The 21,313-nt window shown below is 36.8% G+C and overlaps 1 protein-coding gene and 1 pseudogene across 1 annotated transcript; both read left to right on the top strand.

The window, feature by feature from the left end:
* The first annotated feature begins 1,972 nt into the window (after nucleotides 1-1,972).
* LOC129260204 (uncharacterized) lies at nucleotides 1,973-7,954 on the top strand. The gene is made up of 4 exons (XM_064100409.1): nucleotides 1,973-2,095; nucleotides 2,703-2,967; nucleotides 3,224-3,424; nucleotides 4,126-7,954. Exons 2-4 carry the CDS (start codon nucleotides 2,724-2,726, stop codon nucleotides 4,470-4,472), a joined length of 792 nt encoding a protein of 263 aa, XP_063956479.1. The 5' UTR covers nucleotides 1,973-2,095; nucleotides 2,703-2,723; the 3' UTR covers nucleotides 4,473-7,954.
* Nucleotides 7,955-9,592: 1,638 nt separating this feature from the next.
* Nucleotides 9,593-13,564, top strand: LOC129261405 (RING finger protein nhl-1-like; annotated as a pseudogene).
* The last annotated feature ends 7,749 nt before the right edge of the window (nucleotides 13,565-21,313 follow it).

Raw genomic sequence — 21,313 nt, 5'->3', positions numbered from 1 at the left:
ACCACATACACCATGCGAGCATAATTATCAAATACATATCTGATGAGACAGTTATTGCGCTCGCAAGCAATTATAGATTAAGATAATCTATAAAGTGGTCAAAATGAATTGCGTCTTTGCCAGATCTATACAGGCATCTTATGAAAATATACAGACATATGCGGACGAGTTCTCATGAAGCATATGATATATGCTAGTTAAAATAATGATTTCATTGACCAATGAACTCATCATTATTTATCTAGAATAAAGCATTCGCTAGCACACTGGGGCAATTGCCTCCAAAACGAAAACTCAATCTGTGCTTATAATAGGACATGGTCATTCTACAATACTCTTTTAGAAATAGGCATGCATGTGGGGTACACCCTTATTTTGTGCAAGATTTTAGGCAAAATGTGTGGTCTCCTCTCCACGTCCCGATCCCCTGAAAAAAAAATAAAGCCATGAAAGCTAACACTTTTATTTCCATTTTAGAGCACTAATATGAATACGCACCACCCCACCCCCTGGAAAAAATATGGGCGTGACAGACACCCTAGCTTCAACCCCAAATAGTAAGCTCCTGGGACATAAGCCACCCCCCTCCTCTCCCCATCTATATAGAACCATATCCGGCGCGCCTGTCAGTGAGGATAGCAGAGTTGTTGTAATTTTAAGTGAGAGTCGTCGAGCTTTGAAGGGTAGGAAAAACACTATGGCATTATAGTTGTTTGAAGCAATGTCGGCAGAATCAAGTTGTCTGGTAAACAATAACTACAATCACTGTGCTTTGAAAATCATATTCCTTTAAAAGCATTTATCATTTATGATTAAAAAAAAGTTCTGTACATGTATAATAAAACCGTCATCTTCAAGCATGTTCAGTTGCACGTCATTGATATTATTTGTCGTATGGGAGTCGAGAGAGAAAGAAAGAGAAAGAGCAAGAGAGAGAGGAGGAGAGAGGGGGGTGGAGGGGGTGGAGACAGATGGGGGAAGGATGGATGTTCATGCACAGAATTAATTGTCGGGGAATGGGCGAACTAATTTGAAAATATCATAAAGACATATCTAAATATGTCTCCATAGAAAATATATATTACCTTGTACTTTAATTTGGTTGGATTTCCTCACGTGCTGCAGGGGTCAACTAAGCAGACTGATACAATTTCTCGTTAACTTACAGAAAAGCATTCAGAGATTTCAAACACTTGTGAATATCATATTCATAATTTAGGTACACGTTCGTGCGAACTGCGTGTAACTCGTGCATTATACCATTCCCTTGTAGTAGCTAGCACGTTCATTTATAAGTGTTTTTTTTTTTTTTGGGGGGGGGGTGGGTGGGTAAACAGGGGGCAGGTAGTCTTCGGGGACACGTCCTTCACAAATTCTTATCACTCTTCTTTCTTTTTTCCTTCTTCCACCCTATCACACAGAAGTGCTTCACTGCACTGATAACAACAAAACAAATATCAAAGTCTAATTCAAAGTGTATAATGATATTAGAGTTTATACATTATGCGATAGTTAACATCAACACCAACAAAATTCTACGCTATGCATAAACAGACGAACCACCACCCCCCCTCCCATATCCGATAGGCTGCAATAGTGACAACAATAACATTATTATACGAATCATGTACAAGATATGAAAAAAAGTCCTATGAAAGTTAAGCAAAGATGATTATGGGTGCATGGGGCCTGAGAACGAAATTAAGGGGATTTTGGTCAGAAAAAATATAATTGACGAAAAGGTTTTCGCTCCAAAATGAAGTAAATTTTGGCGGTGATGCCTATGGTGTATAACAGAAAAAAACGTGGGGTGCTTCAGCTGACCCATAATGCAGCACCCCCGCTTTCGAGGGCCTTTGCTACGAATGCGCAGGCAAGCACTCGGCGCTTGTGACGTAATGGAAGAGGGGAATACCCACTCTCTTGCTGACAGTGGGTATTCCCCATTTATGACGTCAAAATCACCCTTTTAGATCATTCTCCGTGAGCGTAGCCCTGGTATAAGAAAGCTCGGTTACACTCCTTTCAGCACAGAGGCATCATCAGAGAGACAACGGTCAACATCGACATTAACACATTCTTACAACCGAAAACTGTAAGTATATTGTGCACCTTCGTGTTATTCCATACTACTAGTATATCATTTAGAAATCAATGTAAAGATGTCGACGATCTAGATGCGAATTTATCGCGGGATTGATTATTGCAACAGAAGAGCTCTGGCATTCAGTTTTTCTTGATTATGTTGTCGGATGAAACATTGGGCTAGGCGGCGGTTGCCCGGCCGGTAGACGGAGTACCGAGCTCAGTTGACGACCAACATTATGACCCCCACCCCCGTCTCAATCTTGAGATCTTGGGTTCACAATAATAAAACAAGCATAGCTTGAATCTAATTAGTCAGCTGGCAGCCGTCTGTTTCGAGGATTTTTTAAACAGTTTTTTTAATTTTTTTTATTTATCCACTGTAATTGGTGAGTGAAGCCAACGGAGATAAGCGGAACAACCAATATAATAGAGACCGAAGTTTTTGGTCTAGAATCTAATGCGTTAGACCGTGCTAGTCATTATATTTTAGGCATAATTTTAGGAAATAAAAGTGTACCAAGAATTCGGTGGCGCTATATCGCGTAAGGCCGGCACATTTGTCACAAATAGCGACCAATCAGTATTTTTTTCTTTAATTTCTCTTCATCATGAAGGCGTTTCAAGGATCAGACACAATGGCTCATAATGAAGAAAAGGAGACAGAGGCAATGATGGTGGATGATGGAGAAGACAGTGGGATGGGATCTACCGATGAGTCTGGTAGTCGTCGGGATTCTCTCTCTAGCATGGCGAGTGCGAATTCATCGGCGACTTCGAGCAACGACTCCGCAATCGATTCCATGTCCGATCGCCGTAGCTCACTCAGCTCGAACGCGAGTTCGATGTCGGGCATGAGTGAGCGATCCCTTTCATCGCGGAGTAAGTTTTCATTCTATTCCCCTTATTTCTCGAATACTTAAATCATGGGCGATATCAAGGGGAAGGGGGAGAGCAACCACCCCTTGTGGATTTCAAGTAGTGAAAAAAGGAAAAGAAAATGGAGGGAGAAAATGTGAGAAAGAAGAGGATAAAAGGAAATAGGTTTTGACTCTATAATATCCCTCTTATTCAACTGCCAAAAAATCATATTTGCCCATCATTATGATAATAAAATTACGATTTATATATTATGCAGGTGGTCAGAGCAGTGATGCAGGTTATCCGGACAGCGTCTCATCAAGCCGGAGATCGTCGCTATCGAGCGTTAAAAGTGACGATAGTACGACCACGATTCGTAGCGATGCGACGGCGACATCGATGAGGTCGGATCAAACTCGGACCTCAGGATTTAATCAAGACTACTCGAAATCGACAAGAGATATCGATTCGACATCGGGTAAGCTGCCTTCTTAAGATAGCGCTCCTCGGGGTAGATCATATTTTACTTAGTGTGAATATAGACAACTCAAAGTAACAAATAAATGAAAGTTTGAGAAAATTTCAACAAATAAATACGAAAATTATGAGTATTTAAACAATAAGATAATTAAGGATGTGGACTTTCTCCATTTTGCAATGCGACCAACATTGTGTGATGTCACACTTTGACACGTTTCCCAATTACTTTTGAACACATTTTGCTTAAATTTTCTCATTTTATCAAATCTATTCATAGATCAGATATTTCATTTCATGCTGGGAGGCCATGTAATGGAGGTTTCATAATACATGTATATCATGGATCAAGAGTTTGCACTCTTATTAGAATGAGATAAATAGATCTTTTGGATTCTAATCATTCTCAGAGTATAAAGGGAAAACTTAAAATGATTTATAATTACAATGACATTGAGATAGGTACAATATGAAATATTGGTCGTAAATAACGTGTAACAATATAAAAAAATGAATTAAGTCCTTCCCAAATTTATCAACAAACATTTCTTCAAGTAATTTTTTCTGTATTTTTGCAAGATGAAAACTACAACATCAGTGCTAAAACACAAAATATAAAATTGTCAAAAAACGATGCGATATCTTTCTTCTCAGTAATTATATTTCCATCTATTCCTGCATTAAATATTCCTCTTCATCAAGGTCATACACGAGTCCGCGCCCCATACAACCACCACTCCGGCACTACATACACGACGACCACCACGCCCAGATCGGACCCGACTATCGAGATCATGGTCGGGGACTTCAACGGCAAGACGCACATCGTCAGGGCCAGGCCGACGGACACGGTCCGAGACCTCAAGTGTAAGATTAAAGATAAGGTGGGGGTAACCCCTTCTCAACAGCAGTTGACTTTCCAAGGGAGACCCCTCATGAATGACGCAAGCACCGTGTCATCATGTGGACTCCAGAATTTGAGTACCGTGCAGTTGCAGGGTCGACTGGTGGGCGGTAAAGATTACATGCATCGGGCTGGCTTCGTCTGAGATGACGACGACGACAAAGATGGGAGACCCATGAGAAAAAAGGAAGGTGGTACATAATACATGTTATAAGGTCAAAAAGATTTGATGTTGTTCATGAAGATAAAAATGTATTGGAATAAGAAAAATAAGCAGAGGAAAAGAAACAAGAAACAATAGCTGGGTAAAAGACAAAGAAGAAAAGCAAGAAAAAGAGATACGACGACGATGATGAGGATGAAGAAGAAAAAGAAGAGATGATGATGAAGAAGAAATAAAATAGCAATGAGAACAGGAAGGCCTTTCCTTGATCATGTGAACAAATTCAGTGACGTACAGTACAGGGGGGAGGGGGGGGGGCTCCTTCAATTTTTCACGTCCAAGAAAAAACTGAAGTGAAAAGGAAAGAAAGGGAAAGAGAGAATGGTGAAATATGATATTATTTTCTGAATATCAAAATCTATCACAAAATTGATTTTTTTTTAAATAGAAATGTCGACATGTGTACTCGCTCACTTCGCTCGCTAGCAACTTTTTATAAATTTTACGCGATACGCCATATTTAGCCCCCTCAAAATATTAAGCTCATTACGCCACAGCATAAATTTACACAAGTGAGAATAAGCTATATTAAGAATGCTACTTTACTAACTTCGATCAGGGAAGTTGGAGGTTCCTTGCTTCGATTGTCTGTCTGAGATTCTGATGATTCCCTCCCTTCTAACACGTGACCTGACGTCATGGTTACCATGATAACTGCCATTTTAAGCACGGATATTACCATCCCATCATTAAAGTTCTATGTATCTTAACTGTATTATGTATTTGTTTTAAATCGAATCTAAATGTATTCATTTGTATTCATTTTTGCTAGTCTAGAGCAATCTCCGATTAACCATGGATTAGTAAGTGATAGATATAAAAAAAAAGGGTTTCATGGTTGTACTAATATAAAATAACCAAAAAATATCATATCATGTACATGTACATATTAAAGGAGCAGCTATTTGCAGCGATTTTTTACATTTTTCCCCATTATCTTTACTCGATAAAACTGCAAAATCAACCTTTGTTTATATTTTGCTTTCAAATCATGATGGACATAATATTGCTTTGAAGTTTCGTTTAATATGAATTACGTATGTATACAGTGCGTATCAAAAAAAAGTTTACACTTTGAAAAAGCCCTGGGAATTAAAAAATATACAACATGTGGGTAATTTGTTCACATATAATCTTGGGTTTGTGTCTCATCTGTCCAATGAAAGTAAAAGTTTTGACAGAATGTTACACTCGAGTGAGCACTGTCCATTTTTGTAAATCTCGTAGAAATCTGTTTGCGCAGAAATGCTCGTTTTCACGAAGTGTCAAGGGGAAAGAGCGAAATCAAACTTACCCTGCGATACATTTCTCATACATTTCCCTTGCACTTTTAGTCAATTGAAATAAAACGGATACATTCAAGCATTTTGTAACAATTTCGCCACCCAAATTGAAATTTCAACACTAAGTAAGTACAACCTTTCCCATTTTTGTGCCAGCTGGATCTGAAGACATTACTTTTTTCTGTTTGTGGTAACTCCCGTAGGAACTCGGCAGGACAGCCTTTTTTGCTGGTAAACGCCAAGCCGGTATATAACCAATTACCTTGGAAACATTTTACGTCTAGGTTAATCAGTCATAGTGGCTGACGTAATAGACGACAGATATCACTCTTGGGCCTTTTTATCAAAGTGGAGACAATGGCAGAGTTGGGATTCGAACTCACAACCTTGCGATTATGAGTCCAATGCTCTAACCACTGGACCACACGACCCGTGTTTGAATCTGAACAAAAGTTTATGTCAGACATCTCCAGCATTTTTTCACTACGTTTTTATCATTTAATATAAAGTGGGTTTACATTTCATTTTTCTATTAATACTTGTTTCTCCACACTTTCCTCAAGCTTGACAATGATTTACAAAATGCAAATCAAGCCTATGCCATTCCATGTAAATCACAGCTCAGTATTAAGGAAAATATCGTCTTGATGGCCTAGGTGTGTGGGGGAGTGGGATGGGGTGCAATGCACTCTTCGAAGTGTTTTGGGCAAGGAAACAAGTTAAAAAGGTAAAATATATCTTCAAATCAATTTTACTAGATAAATTCCACGTGTTCTTCATGATTAAGGCCTACTTTTATTCGCATAACTATTTCAAAGTTCTGCGCAAATCATTTTTCACTAACTTTTTAAAAGTAAGTGGTGCTCACTCAAGCGGAAATATTTTTCGACAGTTATCATGGTTATATCGTCATTTGCTTAAATTGGATCTGTACCAATGTTAAAATGTGGAAAAATCTTCAGGATATTACAAATGTATAATTTTACAGGATTTTTTTCTAAGTGTAAACTTTTTTTGATACGCACTGTATAATGCGTATGTTATTACATTATCTATCATGGTAATTTTGTTTTTCTTTTTGTTTATTCTATCAATACTGTGAATCTGATGTTAGACATGTTAGAAATATGTATAATGATATTAGCTATATGTACTTTGAAAGATTTCTGTATACCTACTGATATTATACTTCCAAATATATCATATTCTTTAAATATTCGGATACCATCGCCTTATGCAATGGGGGAGTGACGGGAAGGAAGGGAGTGAGGGGAAGGCGGGAGAGGGGGTTGGAGGTGCTGATTGGTAGCATGAATCAGACGTTTATTGTTCAAAGACTTTTCCTAATGCTAGATATCATGGTCGTTCATTATTTGTTATTTTAGATCACTTGGGAATTCCACGCAATGTGAAACGAGCCATATAATGCGATTTAAATACGAATTCGTGAATATTGATCAATTAATGTCACATAGGATCGAATTATAATTCTCAGATTTGTTAATGATTTATTGCAGAATTTCGATAATAGCAGTGATTTACATATTTCATAAAAGAAATAAAACATATTTGTATCATAACAGAAATTATATGACTGCTTGTATGAAGTCAATATGCTATACACTATACACACTTAAAATGTTGGGCAACATGTATGTTGGTAATATATATATATATATATATTCTGGGCAATTATTATCCGATTGAGCAAATATCTTACCGAATTATTAGTTTTTATTACCAAATTTAGGCAGATTTTAACCAAGTTGTGTGGACAGTATGTTGCCCAGGATTGGTTAAAAGCTTGGCATTTTTTGCCCAATTATTTTAAGAGTGTATGGTGTTTTATTCTTTAACTTTTAGTATGTAATGCTATAGGCCTATATTGTACAGCGCATGATAGTATTGTGATGCCTGTATTAGCCCGTTATACTGCCCTATATAAATAGAAAAAACATTTGTATTAATATTTTTTTCAAGGTATAATCCTTGCAGTGTTGTGTTTGTTATGGTATAGGGAGTATTGTGCAAAAAAAGGAGCATTGGAAAACAATATTGTCAGCTTATAATTATTGTTAAAATGAATGAAAACTTAAATTATAAAAATAGTTTAAAAATAAACTGTCTAACGGTACGTTCATCCTTTATTATTTGTCCATTTGTAAGTGAGAAAGGTCGATGCCATTGTGTAAGTTGAGGGGGGGGGGTGGGGGACTAATGTTTTTTCTCAATGATTTTTATGAAATTATTTTGTTTGTAAAGCAAACCGGGAGATACAGAATTGACTACCTATTATTAACCCATGATGGATGAATGAATGAACATATTAAATAATTTGGATCATTATTACATACATTTACATAGGTTTAAATATGATGATAATGATTATATGATGGTGATGAAGATCATGATGATGATGAAGTGATGATGATGATGATGGTGATGAAGATCATGATGATGATGATGATGAAGTGATGATGATGATGATGGTGATGAAGATCATGATGATGATGATGATAATGATGATGATGATGATGGTGATGAAGATCATGATGATGATGATGATGAAGTGATAATGGTAATGTTGATGATGAAGATGATAATATTGATGAGGATGATGATATTGATGATGAAGATGATAATGTTGATGAGGATGATGATGATGATGATGAACATAATGATATTGATGATGAAGATGATAATGTTGATGAGGATGATGATGTTGATGGATTGCATGATGATGATGATGATGATGATGGTGGCGGTGGTGGTGGTGGGTATGATGGTGATGATGATAGTCATGATCATGATGGGTTGGCAACAAACTACATATTAATCTCAGATCATATTCCAACTTTAATCAAAATTAACTTAAATAAAAAAACTTTAATCAAAATTGACGGCGATCTGCTAAAGCACCAATGACTTTTATGCATTACTTACAAACAGCTTTATGAGATACCCAGACAGCGTTAGACGGGCAACTGTACCTCTACCACGACTATTAATTCCATATCGACACTACTCTTATTGGTATTTCCCTATCTATAGCTTCAATTCACAATTATTATGATCGTACATGTATTGCCATGTTGGATATGCATATTTTGCAGGGGGAGGGGGGGGGTCACTTGCTTTAAGAATTTACCCGAAATTTACACTTACTCGGCCGTTTAATTTTAGCCAGAAACGTACGCGCAACTTACATGGCTTTTATACCAAGTCTTTTTCGACCCATTTTCTGTACGCGGGTGCGTAGCAGGTCATGTGTGAACTACCCCCCCCCTACGGGGACAGGTGAAGCAGATTACTTGCAAACACTTCAGCGAAAATGATTGTTTTTTTTATACGCATACATACAGATATTTACCAATAATACCTATAGCATTTTCATTCATTTTGATGTATTATTAAAAGAGCCATTAAATAAGCATAAAGCCAGCGCTACCATCGTAGATATATCGTTATCGCTATCATAAAGTGCGTCACCATGGCCAAGGCACCTCACGGTCAAAGATGCAGTGTCCGCGAACATTGCATCATCATTGCACGTCCGGGGAATCCCGGAGAAAAGGTCGTCTGCTACAGACGAACTTTCCTCCGGGATTCCCCAGACGTAAGATGATGTTGCAATGTTCGCGGGCTCATTGAGATGGAGAGGAATAATGGAGCATTGTGGTTGCATGGAATCTTTACTATAAAAGAGAGGCGTAGCGTTGAGAAAGATTATTTTTTCGATTACTCTTCGCAACAGTGCTAGCACCTGCATCTTGTGCGATAATACCTTTTCAACATTAGCAAATACATTCGGAATCTTCGTTTTTCTCTTATTCGTCTTGTAAATAATGGCTACAGATATGTCTAAGGGATATGAAATCCCTTTTAAGGAAAAGCTCAAGTGAAGCATATGTCGGGATCGTATCAAGGATGCCAGAAGTCTTCCTTGTGGACACACCTACTGCAGTGATTGTCTCAAGGGGTGCACTGATGGATCATACCACCGAGGAAGCATCAAGTGTTCCGAACGCAAGTCACATCCCAACTACCTACCAATGGCGCTGAAGGTCTCCCGCGCTGTTTTGCCACCAATATCCTCGTGGGGGATATCAATGAGACATTTGGTGGAGGTGTTGGCGCCACCGCCAGCAGCAGGGGAAGCGGTACAAGCAACGGAGGGGATGACCAACTGTCCCTAGGGAAACATCGTTTTGAAGTAGAGAAAATCTTCTCTTGCCCAATCTGCTTGGATCTGATGAGGGACGCCCGGTATCTACCTTGCGGACACTCCTATTCCCGGGAATGCCTGAAGCAGGGCCTGGAGATGCGTCCTCGAAGATCAAATGATATTGCGTGCGGTAACTGTCAGAAGGACCACAACCTACCGGACGGAGGAATCGACGCCCTCCCCGTCGCTTGTGGCCGAGATCAGATCAAATGATACAGGAGTAGAAGGTAAGCGATTGTAGCATCTTAAGTTCGGAGGGCCTTTTATCGACATTGCTTTACACGAAGAAAAGAAAAACTGAATTCTAAGTTAGAAAACCCAGTAAAATATCCTCCAAATTTAAACGATATTTGTAATGCCGCGCATGGATTACATTATTTAATCTTATATTGCGTAATACTAATAGTCAGGGGCGGCGGAGCGAAGATGAAAGTGGAGGGGGGGGGCACATGGAAAAGGGAACTTTTTCGAAAAGGGCACTATTTTAAAACAAATAAAAATAACCTAATAATCGATCTACAGTGGTGTAATGAGCAAAACAAATTAAGGGGGCTAGATATGTCATACCGCGTAAAATGTATAAGAAGCTGCAATCGAACGAAGCGAGCGAGCAAAAATTTTGACATTTTGTATCCAATTGTGTGATAGATTTTGACTTAATATTTAGAAAACGTCATATTTTACCCTTCTCTCTTTCCTTTTCTTTTGATCTTGGTTGTGATTCTTTTTGGGGGGGTGGGCAAGAGACCCCCTTCTGTACGCCACTGCTATCTACCCCCACTCACATGACTCATGAAACTTAAGGCACGTAGGATTATTCTTACAAGTTTTTCCCTCATAAGTATATGCAAATGAGAATATTTTTTTGGTTTCAAATGGGCACTTGTTAACACATAAAACGGGTCCTTCTCAGGTGAAAGGGCACAGAACATGTTCGTGAGGGGCTAAAAAGGGGCACTGATTCGAGAAAGGGCACTTACATGAAGGCAGGGGGCACTTGCTCATACATAAAACGGGTCCTTCCTAGGTGAAAGGGGCACAGAACACGTTGGAGAAGGGGCATTACTTTGGTAAAAATGGCACTGATACAAGAAATGGCACTAATTGCTAACACATAAAACGGGTCCTTCTCAGGAGAAAGAGGCACTGAACATGTTGGAGAGGGGGCATTTTTTTCATAAACTGGCACTGATACGAGAAATGACACTTGCTAACTCCTAAAACGGGTCCTCCTCAGGTGAAAGGGACACAGTATACGTTCGTGAGGGGCATTTTTCTTGCATAAAAGACACTTTTTCAGTGCTTCCAAAAGTGGGGAGCACTGTGCCCCCCCCCCCCGCTCCCAGGATCGCCGCCCATGGTAAAAAAGATAGACCTTTCAATTGCCTATTAATAAGATAAGCCTAAGTGCAGATCAGTATTGACAATGCATACACAAGTCTTAAACAATCGGAGTAAAATTTGTTTAAATCATCGAGTACTAGTAGCCTAAATCAATGCGTTTCGCTTATTAGCGTAATCAAGAAAGGCTCGATCTTTTGCATTTCTGTTTTAATTTATACTCATCGTCTGGGTCTTCCCACGAGGCTGAGGGTCGACGAGGTCGAGAATTATGTTTGTCTACATGAAAATGACTAATATATCCTTGGACCATGATACACATGCTTTGAAGCTGGCTCCAAAGTTATCGAATATCATTTGGCAGTAATGTTTGTCTACCTATTATTATCTATGGATGAGTGAGCACGCATCAAAGTGGGAAAATTTCATTTTTCAAAGGCACCATACTCATTCTGATGGGGTTATCAAACGGGGCAAATTCCTTTTCAACTGAAACTTGATTGCTGCCGTTTTGATCATCCATCATTTTTATCAGCACACACGCTATCTCCGAATTTTTACACTTTCGTGGTTGAGCGAGCCCGCTCAAAAACTTGAGAATGATTACTGTTCATATTGCATCAGATGAATAACTTGAATTTATGTACAAAATCAGTGATGGATCCAGAATTTAAAAATGGGGAGAGGCCCAAGAAATGGGGACGGAGCACCACTGACATTTTCCGATTTTAACATGTTTTCATTTTTAAGTTATAGAGGGCGCTACCATCCTATTAGGATATATCACCAAAATTTTGTGTTCACTCAACCATGAACATACGTTATCAATATAGTGCATAGAGTAGTTAAAGGTTACACGGGCCTAATTACAACTGGCAGGCAAAAGATATTCATTCGAGCCAACCCATTCTCAATTTTTTAATTTCATATTGCTGATTGACAAAAATGAATGAATATGACTGACAATCTAACACTGAGTTTAGGGAGGATACCTTCTGAACTTCCCTTTTCCACATTGGAAAGATATATCACTACTATGGAACTATTTTTTACTGGTGGAAGAATTAGGGCCATTTTACTCTCTCAAGTGACGAATTTTATCCCGTCAGGTGTAATCTTCATAAATGCCTATTGCGGGTCGAGGTATACCCTTTTCTGGTCAGATAATTATTATGGAATATCAGACATATATCCTATCCACTGCTAGTAAACATTTAACCCTCGAATTTCCTCCTTATTTTTCATGAATTTTTTTAAAGTGCCACTTTGACACGTGAGTCTATGGGAAATGAATTAGGCCTGTGATACCTAAATGATGGAGAGTAAAAGAGAATAAGCATCATAAAAGTCACCAGAAACAAATTTTGCCCATTTCTGTATAAATAAATGTTTTATTCACAAGGATGGTTCTAGCTCTTGGTGGAAGAAAGAGCCCGGTGGACCTAGTAGGATAATGACGAATATCGACATTTTTAGTAAACATGGAATAAAAGATATTTGGAAGTTCATTTTTATCTAAGCTATACATGAGATTTCCGAGATTGTATCTATACAAGTCACCAATCTTCAAGATGTTAAATTTACAGAAAAGTGTTGTTACATGTAACATTATTATTGTTCGGCATATTATCAGCTTCGTCTTCATCGTCATCAGTATCATGCTTTCGCCTGCACAACCCCAAAATTATGGAATGGCTTGCCATATGTAATTAGATCTACTCCATCAATAGAAACATTCAAACTTAGACTAAAAACCTATCTTTTCAATTAATTTTCATACATGTGGAGCGTTGTGGCCCAGTGGATTAGTCTTCTGACTTTGAAACAGAGGGTCGTGGGTTCGAATCCCAGCCATGGTGTAATTTCCTTCAGCAAGAAATTCATCCACATTGTGCTGCACTCAACCCAGGTGAGATGAATGGGTACCCGGCAGGATTAATTCCTTGAATGCATGAGCGCTGAAAGGCAGCTCGAGCTAAAGCCGGGGTAATAATAATAATAACAACGCGCCTCGGAATATAATATTTCTAGATAGATGGCGCTATATAAATGCCTATTATTATCATTCTTTCAACAGATGTTCCAAAGGCGAGTTCTTCTTCTCAGACAAGTCATTACAAATATTCCCAACAATGTCATTCATCGGACACGAGATCGAGGCCCGATATGGAGGACGTTGACGAAGCAAAGAAAGGGCCCAGACCCAGGTCGGCAATCACTCTCACAAATCACCAGACACAAGGTCGAGGCCCGATATGGAGGACGTTGACAAAGCAAAGAAAAGGGCCCAGACTCAGGCCAGCACCAACTGTAGTCGTCAACAGCCAGGCACCAGATCGGAGCCCACGATGGGGGCCCAAGCCCAAACCGGTAGGGCTGCATCGGGCACAGCTGGGATAGGTAATGTTTTGATTGATTGATTGAATTTATTCTTCTTCATTTCAAACAAATTGACAAAGTAAGTAGGAACAAAACAGAATATGAATAACATAAATGAAAAAAGGGAACTCACTGGAAAGCTTCGCTTGTTTATGTGAGTCCCCTAAAATAAATAACTGATTAAAATTTATCAAATACAAATAGACATTAACAATGTTCAATAGAATATTTGAAGAATACTAATGGGGTCAAGCTTCGTATGTTTATGTACTATACAAAAAAGATAATAGTTACAATCATGACAATATTCATACCCATGGTATACAAAAATATATATATACAAGATAACGATTCAGATATTTTATATAAGATAAATTAAATTAAACAAGACAAGAGGGAATATTAAAAGAGAAAAAAAAAACAAAGACAGTGTACAGAGGAGGACAAGACAGGGCAAAACAGGACAGAGAAACAAAAACAAAACAAACACTACAGATAACCATCCAAAAGACCAGAACAGACAAAAAAAAAAAATGCACATTAAGTATAAAAAGGGGAAGATAAAAGTGTGAGGAGAGGGGAAGAGAGAATAAGAGAAAGAAAAAAAGAGGATGCTGCTTAAGTAGAGACGTTGGATATCTGCGGTTTATACATGTATTTGTGGAGAAGAATTTTCTTTAACCCATTACTGAAACTAAAATGTGTCGGTATTGCGCACTGATTCCAAAAAGAGAGTTCCAAAGTTTTGTACCGGTAAAAATAAATGTTTTATTCAGAAGGATGGTTCTAGCTCTTGGTGGGTGAAATAGTCCGGCGGAACTTGTTGGATAATGATTTTGTCAACCGCTATACGGCACAAACGGGATCTTTAATCTTTCCTAATGCTTGGCCTTTAATGAGATAGCAATCTCATTCTCTGTCGGCTAAGATTTATTGATAAGTATTGGTTGTCGTGCTCACAATCAATGGATAAAATAATCTTACGACTGTATGACATATAAAAATATGAGACTATGTACATCAATACACTACACTCACCTGCACGCACCTTTCACCCTAAATTCAATACACCGTATTGGTAACCGAAATTTCAGCCATTTATGAACCTGGATGACGTTTTAAACAACGCTTTATTTACACCTCAGTGTAAATACTACACTGCAAACCAATTTAATATAGCTTTTAATACCACCAAAATCGATAAACCAATAGACTTTAGCTTCATGCACGTTAATATTAGAAGCTTGCAAACAAACTTTGATACTTTCAGTGAGTTTTTATCCATATTGAATACTTTTCCATTTTCTTTGATCGCAATGTCAGAAACATGGTTACATTCAACAACTCCAAACATTTTCAATATTGACAATTATACTTTAAAACATAACGATCGTAAACATGGAATGGGAGGGGGTGTCGCTTTTTACATTCATAATGATCTACATTTCAAAATAAGACATGATATTAAACTTGAAGGTATAGAATCGTTATTCATAGAAATTGTTGAGGACAATAAAAAAATAAAATAGCTGGTATTGTCTATAGACCACCAAATAACATCACTGACACATTTTTGGACATATTGGAAACATGCCTCGAAAAGATATCACGCGAAAACAAGGACGTTTATTTCATGGGTTATTCCAATATAGACATTCAAAGCCTTACACTCCACTTGGTCAACAGTTTATTAATTCATTTTCCTCATTTTCTTTTAAATCACTCATTAATAAACCAACGCGGATAACTAGTACAACACACACAATACTACATAATATTTTTTCCAATGATAAAGCCAACGGAATAATTTACTATGACATTTCAGATCATTTACCCATATTCACGATATGTCAAGATGACAAACACTTACCAAAACAACAAAATAACGAAAAAATTACCCGACGAAAAGAAACTAAACATAACATACAATCTCTTAAAACTGATTTGAGTGCAGAGGGTTGGGCAGATGTTTATAGAGAAGACAATATCAATAAATCATATGACATATTTCTATATAAACTTCTTTACTATTATGACAAAAATGTACCTTTGACAAGAATCAAACCTGGTGAAAATAAGAATAAACAACCATGGATCACCCAAGGTATAATTCAATCAATATTCACCCGTAATCGATTATATAAGATATCGCTTAAATCACCAACTCAAGAACATCAAAACAAATACAAGAAATACCGTAATAAATTAACCTCAATAATTCGCTTGGCTCGAAGATCGTACTTTTCTAATGAAATTGAAAATAATAAGGATAATAACAAAACATTGTGGCATACAGTAAATGAAACATTAAATAAAATTACGCGTGATTTTAACAATGTTGATTTCCTTTTAAACGGGCATAAAACGCAAGACCCTTCAGAAATTGCTACTGCATTTAATTCTTTTTTACCAATGTTGGTCCTAACCTTGCATCTAAAATTGCAACTAATGCCAATGACTTTTCTACATATTCAGGTAATCATGCCGAACATTCTTTATTTTTTAACCCTACCAATACTCATGAAATCATAGAAATTGTTCGGTCTTTTAAATCTACTAAATCCAGTGGCCATGACGGTATCAGTGTATGTTTACTTAAAGAAATAATTCATTTTTTTAGCTTCTCCGCTTTCATATATTTTCAATTTATCTCTCTCAAATGGAATTTTCCCGGATCAACTAAAAATTGCAAAAATAATTCCTATTTACAAAAAAGAAGACCCTTGCCAAATCTCTAACTACCGTCCCATTTCATTATTACCCAGTATATCCAAAATACTTGAAAAATTTGTTTACAAACGATTGTACTCTTTTCTGGACTCAAATAAATTGTTAATCTCAAATCAATATGGCTTTAGGAAAAATCATTCAACTGACTATGCAATCTTACAATTACATGACAAAATAATAGATTCACTTTCTAAAAATGAACACACCGTTGGGGTGTTTATGGATCTATCGAAGGCATTCGATACTATGGATCACCATATTCTTTTGTGTAAATTAAAGACTTACGGAATCAGAGGTATTGTTTTATCATGGTTTAATGATTATTTATCCAACAGACGTCAGTATGTTAATTTTCATTATAAATCATCCCAAGTTTGTACCGTTAAGTGTGGGGTACCACAGGGCTCCATCCTAGGCCCTTTGTTATTTTTGATTTATATGAATGATATAATTAATGCATCACCTTTACTTACCTATGTTCTCTTTGCAGATGACACTAATGTTACATTACAATATTTTATTCTCACAAAAACTTAGACATGCTTGAAACAAGTCTTAATCACGAATTAGATAAATTGTCTATGTGGTTTAAATCAAACAAACTCTCCTTAAACATTAACAAAACAAATTTCATATACTTTAAACACCTTAATTCTAAACATACATTTCGTGGTTCCATTCAAATTAATAACATAAGTCTCATTGAAAAACAAGAGACAAATTTTTTAGGGGTAATAATCGATTCTAATTTAACTTGGAACAGCCACATTCATAATGTTAGCACACTAGTTGCCAGCGGTATTGGTATATTATATAAACTCAAATATTGTCTTTCCCAAAGATCACTATTTATGTTGTACAATTCTTTTATTTTATCACATATTTCATATTGCAATATATAAAATAGATTCAATTCTGCGCCTTCAAAAAAGGCACTCCGTATTTGCTCCCATTCGCAATATTTAGCTCACTCTGATCCCATTTTTCGGAAACTCAAAACGTTGAAAATAAACGATATCTATACTTTACAATCTGCCATTTTTATGTACAAATTCTCAACCAATGCTATACCTACATCCTTTCAAAACATTTTTACTTACAATAGGGACATTCATTCATACACGTCACTCATCAGACTTTCATTTGACAAACCCGAAAATAATTTTAGCACAGAAAACAATTAGACACCACGGCCCAGATATATGGAACAACATACCCAATCATATTAAACTCACTGCATCTGTCTTTTCTTTTAAAGCTTCATTCAAAAAATACCTTTTATCCAGATATTCATAAATTTCTCACCTGCACTTGCACACTACTTTTTTCCCCGTTATTTGATGATTCGTGACATTGATTTTTTTTCTTACAGACACAATTAATTTTTTAGGTTTCCATGTAGCCCTTCCCTTTTTTGGCTGCTATGCTTCAAGCATATATTTGCTTATATAGTTTGCCTCTGCATTTTACTCATTATATATATATTTTGTATATATTGTATTTATGTCTTTCTCCAGTCACTACATATAAGATTGTAACTTGGTTATGTACTTTATGCTATATTATGATTATGTCACAAGCATTGTAAATTTGTTTTGTATATATTCCAATAAATGCAGAAAATCCTGTAAAAAAAAATATTATAAACGGACTTTGTAAATGTAACAAATTCACTCTTTATTTCTATTTATTTTTTTTAGAGTCAGAATACCTACTGTTTGCACTCACCTAATGTAATTCCCTGCCATGGGCGCTACTCCAAACTTGAGCCTGGGGGAAACAACACCTTTAAGATTTTAAGTAAATCTCCCATTTCCATAGATGCCCTTTTTTCTATTTAAAAATTATGTATTATGAATTGTCTAAAAATATTATATAAATTTCTTTATATGTTAATTATCATTTATGTCATTGAATATAGTTATAAAATGTATGACAATGATTTTATTGTAAATGTTTGTTATAAAATGTATGAAAATGATTTGTATATTATACTTTATGTTGTGTTGGAAATAAAACTGAATTTGAATTATATTTTCATCTATTCCTGTATTATATTTCTCTTCATCAAGGCTATACACGAGCCCGCGCCCCATACAACCACCATTCCGGCACTACATACACGACGACCCCCACGCCCAGATCGGACCCGACTATCGAGATCATGGTAGGGGACTTCAACGGCAAGACGCACATCGTCAGTGCCAGGCCGACGGACACGGTCCGAGACCTCAAGTGTGGGGGTAAACCCTTCTCAACAGCAGTTGACTTTCCAAAGGGAGACCCTAATGAATGACGCAAGCACCGTGTCATCATGTGGACTCCAGAATTTGAGTACCGTGCAGTTGCAGGGTCGACTGGTCATGCTGGTGGGCGGTAAAGATTACATGCATTGGGTTGGCTTCGTCTGAGATGACGACGACGACAACGACAAAGATGGGAGACCCATGAGAAAAAAGGAAGGTGGTACATAATACATGTTATAAGGTCAACAAGATTTGATGATGTTTATGAAGATTAAAATGTATTGGAATAAGAAAAATAAGAGGAAAAGAAACAAGACGTAAAAAAAAAAAGAAAACAAGCAAGAAAAAAGAGAAACGACGACGACGATGATCATGATGAGGATGAAGAAGAGGAAGAAGAATACAGTGTGTGAGGAGACGACGACGAAGAATAGGATGATGATGATGAAGAAGAAGATGAAAAAGAAGAAGATGATGGGGGCGCTCTCCCCCCCCCCCAAAAAAAAAAAGGGAAAGAGAGAAAGGTGAAATATGAAATTATTTTCTGTATAAGATATCAAAATATATCACAAAATCGAAAAAAAAAAATTTGGTAATAGAAATGTTGAAATTTTTACTCACTCACTCACTTCGCTCGCTAGCAACTTTTTTATGAATTTTACGCGATACGCCATATTAGCCCCCTCAATTTTTTTGGCTCATTACGCCACTGCACAATTTTATAAAAGTGAGAATAAGCTATATCAAGAATACTACTTTAACTTTGATAAGGGAAGTTGGAGGTTCTTTGATTTGATTGTCTGTCTGAGATTCTGATGATTCCCTCCCTTCTAACACGTGACATGACGTCATGGTTACCATGATAACTGCCATCATTGAAAAATCTATGTATCTTTTGTATATATTTGTTTAAAAACCGAATCTAAATGTATAAATTTGTATTCCTTTTTATTTTTATGCTAGTCTAGAGCAATCTTCGATTGACCATGGATTAGTAAGTGATAGATGTATATGTTTTATGGTTGTACTAATATAAAATAACTAAAAAATACATATTTACATATTTTAGGGGCAGTTATTCGCAGTGATTCTTTACATTTCCCCCCATTATCTTCACTCGATAAAACTGCAAAATCAACCTGTGTTTATATTCCGCTTTTAAGTCATGGTCATGATATTGCTTTGAAGTCTCGTTTCAATATTTACCGTGTTTACACGCTGCATCGGCTTTTGGTTCTGAACCAAAAGCCGATGCACGTGTAAACACGCTAATTATGAATTGCGTATGTACATAATGCGTATGTTATTACATTATCATGGTAATTTATTTTGTTTATTCTATAAATACTGCGAATCTGAAGTTATCTTCACTCGATAAAACTGCAAAATCAACCTGTGTTTATATTCCGCTTTTAAGTTATGGTTATGATATTGCTTTGACGTCTCGTTTCAATATTTACCGTGTTTACACGCTGCATCGGCTTTTGGTTCTGAACCAAAAGCCGATGCACGTGTAAACACGCTAATTATGAATTGCGTATGTACATAATGCGCATGTTATTACATTATCATGGTAATTTATTTTGTTTATTCTATAAATACTGCGAATCTGAAGTTAGAAATATGTATGATGATATTAGCTACATGTACTTTGAAACATTTCTGTATAACCACTGATATTATCCTTCCAAATATATTATATTCTTTAAATATTCCGATACCATCGCCTTGTGCAATGGGAGAGTGAGGAGAAGGGAGTGGGAAGGAGGGGGAGGGGTGGGGAGAGGGGGTTGGAGGTGCTGATTGGTAGCATGAATCCGACGTTTGTTGTTCAAAGACTTTTCATAATGCTAGATATCATGGTCGTTCATTATTTGTTATTTTTAGATCACTGGGGAATTCCACGCAACTGTGAAACGAGCCATATAATGCGATCAAGATACAAATTCGTGAATGTTGATCAATGAATGTCACATAGAATCGAATCGTAATTTTTCAGATTTAATAATGATTTATTGCAGATTTTCGATATTAGCAGTGATTTACATATTTTATAAAAAAAGAATATAAAGCATATTTGTATCATAACAGAAATTATATGATTGTTTCTATAAAGTCAAGATGCTATACACTATACACACTTAAAATGTTGGGCAACACTGTGTTGAGTATTTCTATAGCGCCTAATCCACATTGATTATGTGCTCAAGGCGCTGCGAATAGGAAATAAGAGAAAAATTACATGAAGCAGGAAGGGACAAAGATAAAAGAAGCATAGTCATGACAATGAAAGGAAACTACTGGAAGGTATAATCTTAAACAAATGGGTTTTTTTAGAGCAATTTTGAAGTTATCGATATTTGAAATACTACGAATGGAATATGGCAACTGATTCCACAAGGATGGCCCAGCATGTGCAAATGACCGATCCCCCCATGTTTTCTTGGATTTAAGAACTGTAAGCAATTTTGAATCAGAGGATCTTAAACGTCGAGGAGGATTGTATGGCATCAACAAATTAACATTATATTTTGGGGCAGATCATGCATGGATACAGTG

The sequence above is a fragment of the Lytechinus pictus genome, chromosome 5 (assembly GCF_037042905.1).
Source record: "Lytechinus pictus isolate F3 Inbred chromosome 5, Lp3.0, whole genome shotgun sequence".
Classification (NCBI taxonomy): domain Eukaryota; kingdom Metazoa; phylum Echinodermata; class Echinoidea; order Temnopleuroida; family Toxopneustidae; genus Lytechinus; species Lytechinus pictus.
Note: the sequence above shows the minus strand (reverse complement) of the source record. Positions and strands in the feature narration are given on the sequence as shown.

Bases quoted from the DNA above. Each gene is read 5' to 3' on its own strand.
- LOC129260204 (XM_064100409.1), top strand. From the start codon at position 2,724: ATGGCTCATAATGAAGAAAAGGAGACAGAGGCAATGATGGTGGATGAT. The intron at 2,968-3,223 runs GTAAGTTTTCAT...TATATTATGCAG, and splicing joins GCGATCCCTTTCATCGCGGA to GTGGTCAGAGCAGTGATGCA. The intron at 3,425-4,125 runs GTAAGCTGCCTT...CTCTTCATCAAG, and splicing joins AGATATCGATTCGACATCGG to GTCATACACGAGTCCGCGCC.